This window comes from Sinocyclocheilus anshuiensis, unplaced genomic scaffold, assembly GCF_001515605.1.
Source record: "Sinocyclocheilus anshuiensis isolate Anshui unplaced genomic scaffold, SAMN03320099.WGS_v1.1 scaffold1392, whole genome shotgun sequence".
Lineage (NCBI taxonomy): Eukaryota > Metazoa > Chordata > Actinopteri > Cypriniformes > Cyprinidae > Sinocyclocheilus > Sinocyclocheilus anshuiensis.
In genome coordinates, this window is record NW_015542476.1 from 733269 (window position 1) to 750985 (window position 17717).

General features: G+C 33.6%; 1 protein-coding gene and 1 pseudogene across 4 annotated transcripts in view; both read left to right on the top strand.

The window, feature by feature from the left end:
- Positions 1-3010, top strand: part of LOC107693829 (probable global transcription activator SNF2L2) — an 8996-nt gene extending 5986 nt beyond the window's left edge. For all 4 annotated transcript variants that reach the window (XM_016493349.1, XM_016493352.1, XM_016493351.1 and 1 more), the window contains exons 2-6: positions 947-1176; positions 1404-1509; positions 1865-1966; positions 2498-2630; positions 2823-3010. In XM_016493349.1, coding sequence (XP_016348835.1) covers positions 947-1176; positions 1404-1509; positions 1865-1966; positions 2498-2630; positions 2823-2962 — 711 coding nt within the window. In that variant the 3' untranslated portion in view covers positions 2963-3010. The remainder of the gene's footprint in view (positions 1-946; positions 1177-1403; positions 1510-1864; positions 1967-2497; positions 2631-2822) is intronic.
- Positions 3011-14460: 11450 nt separating this feature from the next.
- Positions 14461-16885, top strand: LOC107693821 (uncharacterized; annotated as a pseudogene).
- The last annotated feature ends 832 nt before the right edge of the window (positions 16886-17717 follow it).

Genomic DNA, 17717 nt, shown 5'->3' on the forward strand with positions numbered 1-17717 from the left:
AACAGTTATTAGCTGAATACATTAATGAATGACAATTGACATTGAACATGAATAAATACATGAAGTAAAACACAAAATAAGAACAAAAAATAGATGTGATGAAGACCAAGTTTCAGTGAAACAATCACAATCCAATCAATATGATGCCTTAACGTCCATCATTTTGGTGTGATTAAGTAGCGATTTTTCTCTGCAGATGATGAGGTTGTAGGATGTGATACATCTGAAATACACAATTTAGTTTAGAGTTACAGTGTGTCCATGTGTTTGTGTAAAAACAATTATGTTTATGAAGGCCACAAGCAAAAATTGACAGTAGTGAGCCCTTCACAATCTTAAAAGAAAAAAGTGATATAAAGTCATGGGATAGTTTTAATATTTATTGTGATGAGGTATGTTTATACATTTCTTTATACCCAAGAAATAATTTAAAAAATCTAACAATATGAATTTAAAATTCATTGTCGCTTTTACCTACTTAGTGGAGAAGAGGAGAGAAGTTTCCACAGCTTAGCAGAGCTGCACACACTTATATGTGACCAAAAACAAAACAAAAAAAAAGAGAGATAAGAACATGTTACTTAAGCCAGTTACATTTTTAAAGTTAAATTTGTAATTAAATTTAAGAATGAAATCATTTACCTGTTGAGAGTGTGTTGACAGTCTGTAGTTGGATCACTAAACTCCAGAAAATCAGTATTAAGGTGCTTTGTCAGTTACAGATTTGAAAAACAAAAGGGCGGGAATAAAGAACCCTAAACTCTAACACAAAGAACCATTTTAGCATGAAAGGGTTCTTCAGAATGCGATGGTTCTAAATAAAACCATTACTGCATGTAAAGAAGAACCTTTAAAGAACCATCTTTTTTTAGAGTGTACAAAATCCTTATTTCTGTTAAATCCAGTACTGCTCATCACTCTTCAATGGATTATGTCTTTTCCTCAGTCTCAGGCTATCCAAAACGGAGTGTCTGAGGTTATGGAGGAGGAAAGCAACTTGAAGAAACGAAAACGCGATCAACAAGGTAACCAGGGCTCTGAGACTGGTCAGGAGGTGGTGGAGAAGGTCAAAAAGCGACGGGGTCGACCTCCTGCTGAGAAGCTGCCACCCAACCCTCCCAAGCTCACAAAACAGATGAACACCATCGTAGACATGGTCATAAACTACAAGGACACGTTAGTAGTTAAACACACAGACTTAATTGGTTGTTGATGACTCTGTTTTTACTTCGTGACATGATGTAAATGGTGACACTAAAACAAAAGGATTGAACTTTGCCAACTGTTTGAAGTTCATACACATTCCCTTTGTTTGCTGGTCAGTGCATGCGTGCTGTCAGACAGCACCATAAAATGCATAACAGCTCTTTTTTTTTTTTTTTTAATGTATCACCATTCCACAGGTTGGGCCGACAGATCAGTAAAGGTTTCATTCAGCTGCCCTCCAGAAAAGAGGTGCCAGAGCACTATGAGCTCATCCGCAAGCCAGTCGACTTCAGGAGGATCAGGGTGAACTTGAATTGTTCTCAGCTACACCATATTTAATATCCTATCAGCATGTTTATTCGAGATCCCATAGTCCTATCTGTCTTATTTTTTCCAAACCAACCCCCCCCTTACTGTATATCCGCACTGACATAACTTCAGCTCAAAAAATGCATTGATTCTGCTCTTGTCACACAGGTTGTGTTTTTTGCTGGCTGTGTTTTAGAGTGATATAAAGGAAGCAGATATTTTTGCAGATTCAATGAAAATCTGTCATTAAACATTTAAATGTTTCACAGGAAATACATGCATGCCTCTTTATATAACTTTTTCATTGTTCTTGTATCGTTTTGAATCTTTCCTGGTTTTGTTTATGCAGGAGAGAGTGCGTAATCACAAATACAGGTGCATTGCAGACCTGGAAAAGGATATTATGCAGATGTGCCACAATGCTCAGACGTTTAATCTGGAAGGATCTCAGGTGTGCCTTAAGAACATGTTCTTCTTTTAAAAATACTTTTCTAAAACATTTCGAATTCAAATTTCTTTTGGATTCCCTGTTTTCAAATGGTATTTACACAATGAACCAATTTTCTCACTTTGAGCACACCTTTAGATTTGTTTTTTATTTTGGTATTGCGTGTTTTTGAATGTTTTATTTGCAAGTTCTTAACTTACATGGGTATATATAAACTTAGAGCCTGTCTAACATAAAAAAACTGTCTGTTTATATTTGCATTTAACATTAAAACTATTACTTTAGTACTTAAAGGGATAGTTCACTCAAAGATGAAAACTCCGTCATCATTTACTTACCCACAAGTTGTTCCAAACCTGTTGAAGGTAACCATTGACTTCCATAGTATTTTTTTCCATACTATTTTCATTTGGGGTGAACTATCCCTTTAACGGGTGTGATAAATGGGTCTGAATATTTTCAAAAAGCTATTTGTCTCAGTGAATAAAGAAGGTGAATTGTGTAGAGATTGTTAAATGTCTCTCTATATCTTAGATTTTTGAGGACTCCATTGTTTTGAAGTCTGTTTTTGAGAGTGCAAGACAGCGAATAGTGGAACTCAGCGAGGAAGACAATGATGCTGTTGGAAGCAGTGAAGTAGATGGTGGCCGTCTTTTAAATCTAGAGCGTAAGTCAAAATGCATCTTTGGCTTGTCCTGTTAAGAGATGAAATGCATATTAAAATATGTGGAAATTTAATCCATGAATCAAATTCAGGCAAATTATTAATAATAAAGTGTGTATTTTTTATATATATTTTTTTATTAAAATAAAGTATCATCATGTAAAGTAAAAACCGTTCTTTTTTTTTCTGTTTCAGAGACAACAAATCCCAAGTTGGATGAAAAAAAGGAGAAAAATAAAACCAGTCCTAGTAATTCCAGCCCAAAGGAGGTCACAAACAGTGACGTAGACATTGGAAAAGAATTTGAGAATAACACAAGAGGACTATTAAATTAGACCCCAAATGACAGCTTCATATAACGAGCATTGTATGCCATTTTAAGAACATGGTAAAACATGTTGCTTAAAACACCTTTGTAAAACCTTTGTATTCTAAAAACGACATTGTTAATGCAGTGCTTCTGCAGTGATACATCTGAAATTGGCATTGTTTTCATGTATTTATAAAATGTAAATAAGTCATAAACCCAAAGTAGATAATATCATGGTGAAAAAGGTCTATAAGTTCAGACTGCCTGAAAACTTTCACTCTTTTTTCCGCAAGGATGGAAAAATGATAGTATGACATATTATGATATTGTATGATCATTTAAATGGATGCATTCAATCTTTCAAGATGGTTTAAGCGGTGCTAAATTTGCAAGCTATTATGTCTGTTTCAGAGAATTTTTAATCAGTGGTTTTTGTGACTATATGAGCACTTTGTCATCCCCTCTTTGTACATTTCCCTTTCCTTCATTCACTGTCAACATCTTAAAAAAAAAAAAAAAAAAAAGGAACATTTTTATCCAGCAGTTCTTTATCTTTCTTTAGTTATCACAGGATCTTAACTATCTGTACATAGAGGAGTTTGGGGCATGATGGCGATGTATTCTTTGGTGACAGATCAGATACTGCCCTCAAAGAGAGGCACCTATTGATGATGCTGTCACGTTTGTGTGTTCAGTTTATGATGGATGGGAGATGTGGTGTGCTTGTGGACAGATTCTTGAAATTAAAATGTATGTGGTTTATATGATGTGAAAGGGCAAGAAAGTTTGAGACCTCGTCGTACAAAAATAAACATTTTTATGAAATTGCAGGAGATAATGTGAATCAGTTTCCTCTTATTTGCTTTGAAGATAATCAAAAGCTGTTGTGTGTGTTATATTTCAGATTTACATTAGGATATTTTGCCTTTTTAAAGCAGGTTTTATGAGATCTGTACTCTAAGCAGAGCAACAAGTAAGCATTGAGTTCCTGTTAATTTAGTAATCTGGCTTTCTAAATGCTTTATTTTACAGTGGTATAACCGATGTCTTGTTACATTGATTCATGAATAGCACTTTTTAAATTGAAAAACTGAAGTTGAGAATGAATTGTATGAATTGTGCAATAGCTGGCAGTATCAAAAGAATAAATAAATTGGAATTATTGTGTTAGCAGGCTGTTAGTGGTAAAAAAAAAAAAATGTTGGTTTGATTAATGAGCTGAGCAGTGGAGAAGCAACATGCAAGCAATATTTATTTCCCATGAGAGAAATAAAAATAAAAAGTTCCTGACCAAATTGTCCTATACAAATACTCCTTAATGTGTTTCATAACAATAGAAAGAATTCATCAAAATATAGAAAATAGTTTAAGAGGGCAATTAATTCAGGTTAGGAAAAAACTGGTGAAGAATAGAGGAAAATTTAGCTATTTGTAATGGTTGTTAGAGCCATTGTGGTAGCCATTTGTAATAGTTCTACCATTTATAGAAGTTGTTGTTAGACTAAGCAAAGGTTTTTATGAAGCTGTTGCTTGGAAGTTGCAGTCATTTTGTATTTGAAACGTATTAGAAAAAAGCTAAATGATTTTAATAAGTTGTCCATCATCATCGACTGCAAAAGTTACTCCTAATGTTCATATTAACATGTTATTTACATGGTGTACTCTTTTTAAAAGTTTTTTCTTTAGCTTAAAAGTCTTTACAGTAGTCCAAAATGCACTTTATTTTCCAGTTTTTGTAATAATTTAGACAGATCAGTGATGAAGTCACCTTATAGTGATTTCTTAACATTAAGATTTGATTAAACATTTATTATTTATAAGGCCATTTTAATGTTGCATCACAGAGCACAATGACCCATTATGAATACTGTATATAATATATGGCTTTTCCTGGGGAAAATGGAACACTTTTAAAAATTAAGGTTCTTAACTGATTCTTTACAGCAACTTAATGTTAGTACCCTCTTATCAAGAATCATTTTGATTGATTTTTTAAAAATTGCATATATAATTCTTTAAATATTAAAAAAGTGAGCCTGTGCAATAGGCATTACAAGTTCTTCAGATCTATGTATTTGTTCTAGGTGTCATGCGGGAAAAATGATAAGGTTTAAGTAATAGGTAAAAGTTTTAAAGTGATAGTTCACCCAGAAATGAAAATTACCCAATTATTTACTCGCCTTTATTCACCCCCGGAGCCGCGTGGGACACTTTTTATGATGAATGGATGTGCTTTATTGAACTTCTTTTGGACTATTGAAAAATAACACCCATTCACTGCCATTATAAAGCTTGGAAGAGCCAAGACATTTTTCAATATAACTCCGATTGCATTCGTCTGAAAGAAGAAAGTCATTTACATATAGGATGCCTTGAGGGTGAGTAAATCATGGGGACATTTTCTTTTTTGGGTGAACTATCCCTTTAAGTGGGTTATTTAAAGCACCACGTATGGATTTGTAAAGAAACATATATTCTATAGAATCTTTTCTGTGATATCATATGTAATTAAAGGTTCTTAGAATTAGTGGAAATCATAAACGCTTCAAAAACTATACCTATAACCTACCTATACATTTTTTGAAACCTTTATTTTTAAGTGTAACCAATGACTGTTTTCCTAAAGACACATGATCTGCATGAGAGCATTCCACTAAACCACAAGATGGCGCCAACAAACTAAAGTTGCAGTAGTTAAAGCTCCATGTGCAGAAGCGGGAACATATCAAAAACTAGTACAGAGACAAAACAGCAGCAGCTGCACCAGTAAATCAAATGTTTTTTTTGTTTTTTTTTTGCATTTTTCAATTTTTGCAAGCAGACTATAAATCTGAGAACTTACAGATAGGCCACTATTAATAGGTACAGTAATAGGAGATAGATGATGTCCTTCTTAAAGGGATAGCTCACCCAAAAATGAAAATTCTGTTATCATTTACTCATCCTCAAGCTGTACCACACATGAATGAATTTCTTTCTTCTGTTGAGCACAAAAGAAAGTATCTTGAAGAATGTTGGTAACCAAACAGTTGACAGTGACTTCCATAGTAGGAAAAAATGCATTTGGCAGATGTTTTTTATCTGAATTATCAGAATCTTACACTGCATTGATGCTGTACATTTTTATCAGTTCATGGATGCTAATTTTATTGGAAATCAAACCCATGATAGGCGTTGCTATAGTGCCATGCTTTTATTAGGAAAGCATGCAGAATAAGTGCACAAGAACACCTTTATTTCTGTTTACAATGTTAAAATGTCTTTAAAATAAAAAAAATAGTAATACAGTTTATAAAAGTTGCCATTTGTGAAAAAAAGTAAACAAAAAAAAAAATTTTTTAATTTAAATATGAAGTATTATTAAAATATTAAATTATTAAATAGTGTGATTTTGAAAAATTATGTATCCAACTGAATTTGTGGCTCTAGCCTTCTAAGGATTTCAGTGTTAGAAGAGAGTGGCAAAAATATATTTTAAATTCAACGAAAAAGAGTAAACAACTCAATACTTGAAATTCGTTTGCTAGTATGTTGGCATGTGATTACTAGTAATCTTCTTTACAAAGTACAAAAAAGGTGCTCAGTGCATTTTAAAACCAACAAACGTTTTGGTCATGCAAGACCTTCCTCAGTGTTCACATTCTATTTAAACTATTAATCTAAACATCTGATTCTTCACATATCAACACAAATGTATTCAATCAATCAATAATAGACCAGTTACTCAACTGGCAATTGACAAACATATCCAGAGAAGATAAAGAGAGAATAAATAAATAAATAAATAAATACATAGGCCTACATAAAATTACATAACATACAAAAAGAATCAATTACAGTCTTCATACAATCAATCATAATACACTGTTAGAAATTGCTGTAGATTTAGCACACTACTGTAAAAACCTACAGTACAATACCACAGTTATCCATTACAGTAAAATACTACTCTGCTGAGTTAAGTTACGCGCTGTTTCACCTCTGCTCTCCTGACATTTTCACATCTAGTGAATTAGCTTATGGTTTATTTCGACCAAAACTAGTGTCGATGATTGTTGGAACTGCGGAAAGACAAACCCATACCATTTTGGTGAATTTTATTTTGTTTCTGTCGAGTTTGAATGAAGCTTGCTTTACTATGGTATGCGAGGTAAAATGACCGTGTTTGTCAATGGAGTCTGCTGGGTTTGAGGAGATCGATAAAGGCAGTTTGAGTTTAAACAAAAGGGATATTACGATAAAACAATTATCTATCTCTCTAGGAATCCCTTTTATAATGTTGTCCGAATTGAGCCTGACACCCCTTACGAAAAAGAAGTTTTTTCAAGTGTGCTATTAGTATACTTATTTTAAACTAAAAAATAGGAAAGTATACTTTTAGTCTACTTTTTATGTACTTCTCAGAAATGGGCTTTATGTACTTCTCAGAAATATACTTAAAATGACATTTAAGTATACTTGACTTATAGCCTACTTAGAAAAAGTCTAAATATATTTGAGCTATACTTGTGTTCCTAGAATCCGTGTTTTCATTGTTATACTGTAGGGCGCGCTAGTACACATTTTCTGTACAGAATTTCCAAAAACACAAGTAAAGAAGAAACCGAAACAACAGATGCTTCCACATGTAATCTAACACGATCATCAGACATAAAACAGCATCAAAACTGTGTAAAGTTGATGCAATGTCGACCCATGAAGAGGTAATAATGACTGTCAAGCTTTGGGGTGTTGATCGACTCTATCTACGTTTTGATTATCATTCTGAATCCAATTCATAGTCTTTTTTCAGCTTTTTGTTCAAAATGTTGTTTATTTCTTTATTTTTTATTTATGAAACTTATCCACATTCAAGTGTTACTTAAGTATACTTAATAAAATAAACGAAGTATACTACTTTTTGGTAAGGGACTGACAAAAACGAGCACTTTTTTAGACATAGGCCTACATTTGCGGTGCGCAAAAATATCTAACTTATATTTGCAGTCCGCTTCACGAATGATGGCAGCGGTCGCGGTAAATAACTGTACTGGACATCTTTAATTAGTCACTTACTTAGACATGGTTGAGAAATACAGTTTCACTTGCGATGTAAATAGGTGGTTTGGGGTCAGAGATATTTGTACCAGGTTATTAGCTATTTAGGCGGGAGACCAGTTCTGTAGCATGGTGATCGATAAAAATTATTATGATAATAAAAATATGATTAGTGGTCAATTACTTTTATCAGATACTAATGATCTATCAGACAACAAAGACAAGTAAAATGCATGCCAAAAACTTCAGCAATGTCAAGCATAATATGATTTTTTTTTAAATAACTTTGATGTATTGTTGGATTGTATGAAATACACATGTAACGTTATAGGCAACACAGTCTATGTGATTTTAGCCCATACATCGTCAACAAGTAGGCTAACACATTATTGAATCAAATTTACTTGATTTCTTGCAGCTCTACACATAGAGGCTCTACAGTGTGGTCCACTTGTCTTTGCACCCTGGGAAGGGCACTGCTGTCACAAGGCAGTTTTTTGTAAGTATTATTTAAATTAATTTAATTTTTATTTACAGTTGAAGTCAAAAGTTTACATACACCTTGCAGAATCTGCAAAATGTTAATTATTTTAACAAAATAAGAGGGATCATACAAAATGCATGTTATTGTTTATTTAGTACTGACCTGAATAAGATATTTCACATAAAAGATGTTTACATACAGTCCACAAGAGAAAATAATAGTTGAATTTATAAAAATGACCCCGTTCAAAAGTTTACATGCACTTGATTCTTAATACTGTGTTACCTGAATGATCCACAGCTGTTTTTGTGTATTTGAACCCTTTCCAACAATGACTGTATGATTTTGAGATCCATCAACTGAGGGACTCATATGCAAATATTACAGAAGGTTCAAACGCTCACTGATGCTCCAGAAGGAAAAACCATGCATTAAGAGCCGGGGGGGAAAACTTTGAACAGAATTAAGATGTGTAAATTTTTCTTATTTTGCCTAAATATCATATTTGTTCATTTAGTACTGTCCTTCAGAAGCTACAGAAGATACTTACATGTTTCCCAGAAGACAACATAAGTTAAATTTACCCTGATCTTCAAATTCAAAAGGTATAGTTGTGTGAAAACGCAAAATCAACGTAACTCACCGATCAAGAAGGAACAAAGCAACCTCAGCGTCCGATTGCCTTCCACTCCTTGAGTCCTCTACACCGCTGGAAAGCTGAAAATTGAGTGTGAATGTGAATGAATAATAAAAAAAAGTGAAAAGTGAAGTGACGTGACGTGTGGCCAAGTATGGTGACCCATACTCTATTTTAATTTTGCCGAAAAATTTGTAATACAGTTATTGGCTATTTATCTGCCATATTTACATAAATAGCACTATACTTAAATTTGAAGAAATATCTCCCAACAGATATAACTCAAAATGTACAATACTACACACACACACACACACACACACAACATCAACAAAATCAGATCTGAGAGGAACAAAGTGTTTTTCAAACATTTACATTTAATCATTTAGCAGACACTTTTATCCAAAGCAACTTACAAATGAGGATAATAGAAGCAATTAATACGAACAAAAGAGCAACAATATGTAAGTGCAAATGACAAGTCTCGGTTAGCCTAACACAGTACATGTAGCAAAGTTTTATATATATATATATATATATATATAACACACACACACACACACATATACATATATAATATATATATATATATAAACAAGAGGCCTTGTAGAAAGATAGGCCTATAGCAGTTCAGTATTTGAGGATCAAACCGCCAGAGGAAGAAGGAGAAGTATTTCTTTTGATTTAACAATTCAAAGAATGCAGCTGGAATGACAGTGTGCCAAGAACATGTCAGACTAAACAAGTCCCTGAGCAACCTGATGTTCTATTCACTAACAAGGGCAGGTATTTGACATATGTCAAAACATTCTATAACCAAGTCTTTCCAAAATCTTCTGATGATCAGTTTTGTGTGTGTGTGTGTGTGTGTCAATATATATATATATATATATATCAAAATCTGTGATGCAATTATTTTAACATTTTTCAACAAATGTCTTCATGTTTCTATGGATTCCACCAGCGTATAAATTTGAAAATGAGAGAATGTTTGGAGAGGAAACTTCAACAAAAGGACGACACGCGACTGACTTCAGCATGCTATTGTTTCAGAACAGATCTGGAATCTATCACAAAGTATTTGAACTTTATTGACATTTTGGAGGTGACCCACTCATTCTGTGGTCGTAACAAGTGTCAGCAGTTGTCACTTCAATTTCGCTTGTCTCAACACCATCACGTTACATATAATAACTCTTGTCATCACAATGGTTGATATTATTAAACCTTTTGACATTCACCCTGTTTTGCTAGTCAGCTGAGTAAGGTGAAACCTTTATGGTGAGTGACAAGCCAGTGATTATAAGTTTGAATAATTATACTTTACATATAAAATATAGTTATTCACCTTTATTTTATTTTTTTTATTATTTGTTTTGTATACATATCAAATATCATTAAAAGACAAAAGCTATGTTCAGTCAAGTGAAAAACAGTCATCTTTCATAACACGTGTGGTTTCCAGCATAGCAGGAAGGAACAAAAAGTTAAAAATTATTTGAAGAAAAAAAAAATCTTCTGGCCAATTTGAACATGTACTTTGTTTTTAAACTTAAGTATATTGAGAATTTTCAAGCTTGGATGGCCTGAGCTAAATCCTCTCTCCTTACACACAGAAAACTTGCGTAAATGTGTAAATGTAAATGTAAAACTTCAGATGAGAAAATAAAATGAATACTGCCATACAGTGGATAAAGTTTCAGAAGGAAGCAGTGTCTCTTTTGCCTCCCTTGACCATATTGTGATCTAATTGTGCTCCATGGCATACATTTGGGTGTAGAGCCTAAGTCTATGAATAGTTTCTCAATGCCTCTGTCAGTCTATGATCAGCTGATTACCCTGTCAATGGCATAAAGTCTGATTTGATGTTTATCTGCTCACCCCCAGGGCATCCAAGATGTAGGTGACTTTGTTTCTTGGGTTTTTGTTTAAGATGGGTTTTATGCGTAATTAATAGATAGTAGGTAGGTATAGCTTTATTGTCCTTCAACTGTACACACAGAGTGCACATATGAACGGAATTCCGTTCCACTGGCTTATAAATACTGTACTAACTAAAACATGTAGCCTCCTACTGTACAGAATCAGTATAAAAATATAAAATATATAAAAATATAATGAAAGATGCTACAGCATAGGCTACATTAAAAATATAGCACTAAAAGGAATTGACAGCGGCATATAGATATTGATAATGCACATGGTGATTAGCGGCATCTAAATCAAATTATTGCACCTATTAAGTGGTAGCCCATAAATACAATTATTGCACATTATAAATAAATACTGTTAATTGCAGTATCCCCATCTTTACACTAACACTTATTAGGCTACTTTGCCCATCGCCCATTATAGTTCAACTAACATGACCTATAAAGATGCAAAATTTACTTACACATATTTGAGAATCGTTTGGAGATATTTCGAATAAAAAAGGAAAAAATACCGAAGGGGGCCTTTAATCTTTAATGCGTCATAATCCATCCCTGCATTTGGGACAGGGCCCATGTCTATTATATTAACCGTGTTATCCAATGATTAGCAAGTTTGCATGGGGGTTCACATGAGTTCACATGGAATACGAAATTGTTATATTGCATATATTGTATTTATGTTATATTTTGTTGTTTAACGATAATGTTGTAGAGATACTGTAATATTAGTTGTTTAAACGTGTATTATGTATAGTGGGAGTTCAAGAGTGAGATTTCACTTGAGTGGCTTTACATGATGACACGAGCGATTGCTGTTACTGAAACTTGATCTATTTTACAGAGATTAAAATCACTTTAAATATGCAACACCCTATGTGATTTCCTGTCTACACATTGGGAAGCGTTACAAATGCTTAAGTGTCCCAGAAAAGGGAATTGAGAGAGAAAATTAGAAAAAAAAGTAATTTAAAGTAGCTTAACATATAAGGCAGCAACATAAAACGTGTAACAAATTAAGAGGTATGAATACTTTCACAAGGCACTGTATCTATATCATAATAAATTAATAAATATCCATTAATTAAGTGGTCTGGGGTGAACCATTGCACAGCAAGCCAAAAACATGTTTACCATATCCCTCACAAGGAGGACACTAACATTAAACTTTTAACACTGTGTGCAATATTTCTCATTTCATTTCAGACTTTGAAAATGCATGGAATTATACACTTACACATTAAAAAAATAAAAAAATAAAAAAAAGCAATCACTCTCTGGCTTCACAGTAACGCTCTAAGCCAATGGGCATCAGAAAAACTGTTGACAGGTAGCGTATCAAATCTACAGCTTAGAGAGTTTTTCTGGAACATGTTCTGAAAAAGCCATTGCCTAAAAAACAATGTAATACTGCCAGGGTGATATTTAATGAAGCAGTGTTGCACTTCACATATTGCCAGTCAATTAAGAGTCTAAGTGAGTCCAAACGCCCACCGGCTTGTTAAAGTGATGTGTGTTTAATGAATCACATGTGTAGAAGAACATCAAGTACTTCAAAACCACTAGGAAAAGTGGTTTAATTTTGATTATGTTTAAATTTTCAACATGAGAGAATAAATACTACTGAAATTGGCTTCTGCACTCTTTTTTCTGAGAGTGCAGTGACTCTCACACTAAGTTGAATACTAAGAAACAAACTGATTAATTAATGCATGGGAAGATGGCATTATATAGGCTAAACAAAGCTGAAGAAGCTGGAAGATAAAAAATATGCAGACCTTACCAATATGATGACAGGTGGATTCTGGATTGCATCTGAACATTTATCCTTTAGGCTGGAAAACGTAGTATGTACGCATGTGCTGTATAGGCACATTTAAACATAAAGCTACAAATATTGCACTATAACTGTTATGGGAAACACACACATACTCGTGCAATCCTAATTTGTGCAAAAGACTGAACTGTTTCCTTCACACTATTTCTAGCACTGTGGGCCTGCTGGTGGTCCAGGAACCCATTTAAGAACTCACTGTTGAACTCACTCATTCACAACACAATGAATGAAAGTAAAATTGTCAAATTACTGACCAGACACAATAATGACAACATTTTATAAGCAAATTACAAAAGACGACTGACACAGATCATTGTCTGCACCTGATAAGAGTAAAAAATACTTTTCTTCTTTGATTTATATTTGATCATACAGCTGAATTGACATAATTATCCCCCACTGCCTATCTTTTTTACTTTTTTACAGAACTGCTGTGTTTGTTCATACTTGCTGGTATTGTAATAGGTAATGTTGGCAGTAGTGCATGAACAGGTTCAAATTAACATCTTACTGTCCCAAAATAGTGTTGCATTTACCACAGTATTAGGGTGAAGAAATGGAGGTGTAAATTATGTTTCACTGTTGATGTTTAATTCAGTATAGCAGTACAGCAAAATAGCAAATTGTGAATTCAGTCTGTAAAATGTATCAGTGTCCCATGTTAATATGGATGAATTTTTGTATAGATTTTTTCACAGGTGTTTTTTTTTACCCACATTACGCACTGCATTGTGTTTATGGTTGAAGGAAATATCTTTAAACTTAATGGAAAAGGTAATTTTCTGCCATTCTCCGTTTTCTATGGATTTTTTTTCTTACAGTGTTTATATGCATGAGTGTCTCTGTGTTTATTAATTCTAGCTTCTTTGTAGTCTCCTTTTGTTATTTGGCGGTTGGATCAACACTGTTGCTATTTATTTAAAATAGACTCAATATATTTTCTAATTATTTCAGATATCCTGTAGATAACACACGTTTAGAATCAGCAACTTTTACATACTGCAGATTTAGTATTGCCTGTAAGACTTACCCAAATCATGTACACCATGCAGGTTTTTTTTAGATGTTAGTTAGCAGCATTCTGTAAGAGCGTTCAAAAAACATTCCATTCAGCAGCAGCAGTGACAGCAGATCAGTACTTTGGGGAGCACCACAATATAGACCATATATCTGTACGCCATCTCTTAAAGGGACAAAAAGAAAGAAGTTACAATGAAGTTTTTATTTGCTGATACATAGCCCCCGTTTTATCATTTAATATCTTACACTTTGTCAGTGGGTTTGAGTAACTCTAAAAAATTAAGAAGCCAAAGGAGCGGAATTTGTGTTTACCATTTGCCAACCACATTCTGAAAACATTCAGTATTATTTATTAATGATTTGTAAATGTTTCTGTGGTATTTAGCCTAACTAATAAAGCCCATGCAGATATCAGGCTTGAGGGCTTATTGAATTTTGGTCATTTTCGTGTAACATAAGACTTTGCAAACAGTGAAGACAGACATATCTTTCACAGTATCCAAATTGAAGCAATAAATCTGTTTTCATTTGAAGATGAGATGTGATGCAGTTATTTATAGGCAGTGCCTTGAAGAAAATGAAAACTGCCTGTAGCTTTGGTGTGGAGATCTCAGTTCCTTGCCACACTGGAGTTTTGGTAAGATGTGCTACAGGTGGAGACTGGAGCCCAATTATTCTGCAGACTGCTAGTTTTTCCCCCAATTATTTTCAGTATAAATTTTCTGTCATGTACCTATGTTTGGGCCTAACACTGGACCTATTCTTAAATAGCGTGTGATGCAGAGCTCTGTAGAAAACCATTGAGAGCTCTATTCCTTTGTACTTCAAAGTAAAATGCACTTGTAGTAAATAAAACCTGCAATCTGCAATACAATAGTGTATTTTTAGAAATAATGAGAGAGAACACCATGATTGCGGGTCTGGCACTGCAATTCAAATTACACATTATAATGGTAATAATAAACATATAATGGTTATGGGTAAAGAACAATTGCAGCACAGAATCTCAAAAAGAATAGGAAGGTTACCTGATAGTTTAGCATTATGATGTGACCAGAATATAATTGAATTTTAAATGGTAAAATGTCATTTTTATTTTATTTTAATTTTTAATAATAATGAAATAAAGTATTCATAAAATTGTCAAGCGTTTTGATTAAACCCCTGACACTGAAAAACAATATCAACTAAATTTATTATTTGAGTCAAGTTTCAGATATTTATTCCATTCACGTCTACGGCATTTTCTTTCTCTAAAATGTTTGCTTACATTTATGGCAATCAAGTTAAAAAAAAAAAAAACCTGTCTCCAGAACTAAGTGTGAGGGTTGTGTTCTGGGGAGGTCCTGCACCACTGAATGGAACTGCAATTAAATGTACAATCACTTCTGGCTATTACCTGCCCAGAAATAAGCATACATATATACATATACATATACATATACATATACATATACATATACACATACACAGGGCCGTTTCTAGGCATAGGCGAGCTAGGCGGTTGCCCTATGGAATCATTTTTGTGTCTTTTTTATTCAATCAAAAATTCTGTGTTTGAGAGTAAAACTAATTATTTTGTAATTAAAAAATAAAAGATCGCAAAAAAACCCTGCAGTTGATAACAAAATTATTTGTAGTGCATGCAAATCTTTAAAAAATTTAAATTTTCTTTGTGCACTTCAAAAACTTTTAATCACGAAACCACAAATGTTGCTCTCTTTACAGCTGTCTTTTTTTGCGGGTCTAAAACTTTTGTTTGCGAGTTGAAAAGTTTTGCTTGCGAGTGAAGCTGCATTTCAGTGGGCGGTCTCTAGCCACCAGGATGAAAGGCATGCTTGTTAATATATATTAAAGGTAACATTTTACTTGTAGACTGAAGATGCATCTGACCTGTCCAACTACACAAAAGAAATCCTGGACTGTGGCTACACTGGACCAGTCAGTGTTGACCACAAGGAGAGCATATTAAGGTAAGTCAGCAATGAGAAAAAAATAGTTGTTTGTTCATTAACACAAGTATCAACTTTTAACAGTACAATGCATGATGAGTTGTAATATGGTACATTTGAAGCAAATGAAATTGAGCAATAGCACACTTGTAATTATAGACTTGTTTGATAGGAACTATGAGTCTTTTTACATATACAGACTCGTACATTATAGTAGTTATTTAAGGAATTAATTTTAATTATACAAAGAACTTGTAATATCTGCGTTGGAATTTTGAATGCCCTGCTTTTAAATATAAAGCTTTTGACTTTTTTTGGTCTTTATTTTTGTTTTGCCAGAGCTCTTGCTCTACATATCACAACAAAACGCATCCCAATGCTGCAACAACTGCGCGAGGGCCTTGAGATATATGATCTTATCAAAGTCATGCAGAGAAAGCCACAGGAGTGTCATGATCTCTTCGTCATAGGATACGACGACAAAGTACGTAGTAATACTGTTTTAAGCATTACTTTTTTTTGTATGGCACAAATTACAAATATCAATTTTTATACTTTTCTTTTTGATGTTTAGGTTGACTCCCATTACATTTTATCCCACCTGGCCCCAGAGATGAGCCCAAGTGGTTCGATTAAACAAGTGAAAGAGTCAAAAGTCATGGAATTCTTTCAAGATTTCCTACTTGAGCTTGAAGGTATGGATTAAAAAAAATAGTATAATCTGTTATTTGATATCCAGGTGTAAATATGCTACTGTAGTTCCTATTTTAAAAGGGCTACATAAACTAAAACATTAATTCTAATTTCATCTCTTTATTTCTTCTGAAGCTCACAGGCATCTGCTTGTATCAGAAAGAGAGAAATTTAAAATGGTTATTAAATTTGACCACTGCTGTCTACAGCACATGCCAAACCACACTGTGTTACCCAATTGTTAGTGCTTGCACCAATACCATAACATTTCCCGTAGTCCATATGGTAGATTATCAGTCTTTCAAAACACTCTTGCAAACTGCTGTTACATATGGGGCAAGCTTTGACAGAGTGTAGCAAATCTGCTGAAATTGTCTACTGTAGAAACCTGCAGTTTCATTGATTCATGTTTACATAAAACATTATTACTTACAATGTTCACTCTTTACTTTACTCTTTGGAATGTTTTTAAATGCATGCAAGGCAAATCGCCTAGGGCGTCAAATTGGCTAGAAACGGCCCTGCATATACATATACATGTATATATATATATTAGTCCAGATTAGAAAAGAAAAACACTCTCCAGTTCAATACAGACACCTGTGAGACCAAGCATCCTAAATGTCCTATCTGTAATTTAGATCCATTACCTAAACAGATCTATCAGTTGTAAGTCAAAATGTTATAAATAAATCAGGAGTTTCACTGGGACTTTGTCAGATTTGTCAGCACACACTCATGTTTTTATTTCACTCGTTTAGTGTTTTGACAAATCACTCTTTTGCTTCATTTGATCTGAGAGATTAAAATATCACACCTTTCATGTAAGCAGCTGAAAAGCATTTCAAGTGGAAAATTAATGTTTTTTTTCCCACATCGGTCAAACACGTTTGTAAACAATCATGGTGTTGTATCTATATAGCATAAGCCTGTAATATTTATATTTCCAGTTCTGGTAACTAGGGATAATGTAACTGAAATCTGCTCAGTTAATATAGATTAAAGACAACAAGGATCTGTTCATTATATGCAAAAATCTGCAGGTATGCAATATCTGGAACATGTTTTACATACGTATGCATGTTTTGCATTCTTATTAAACTCATTCTCACTACTGAGGCCAAAGCATGTCAAGCGTCACTATTAAGACGACTTCTCAACAATTTATAACAGGCAGGTAAAAATACAG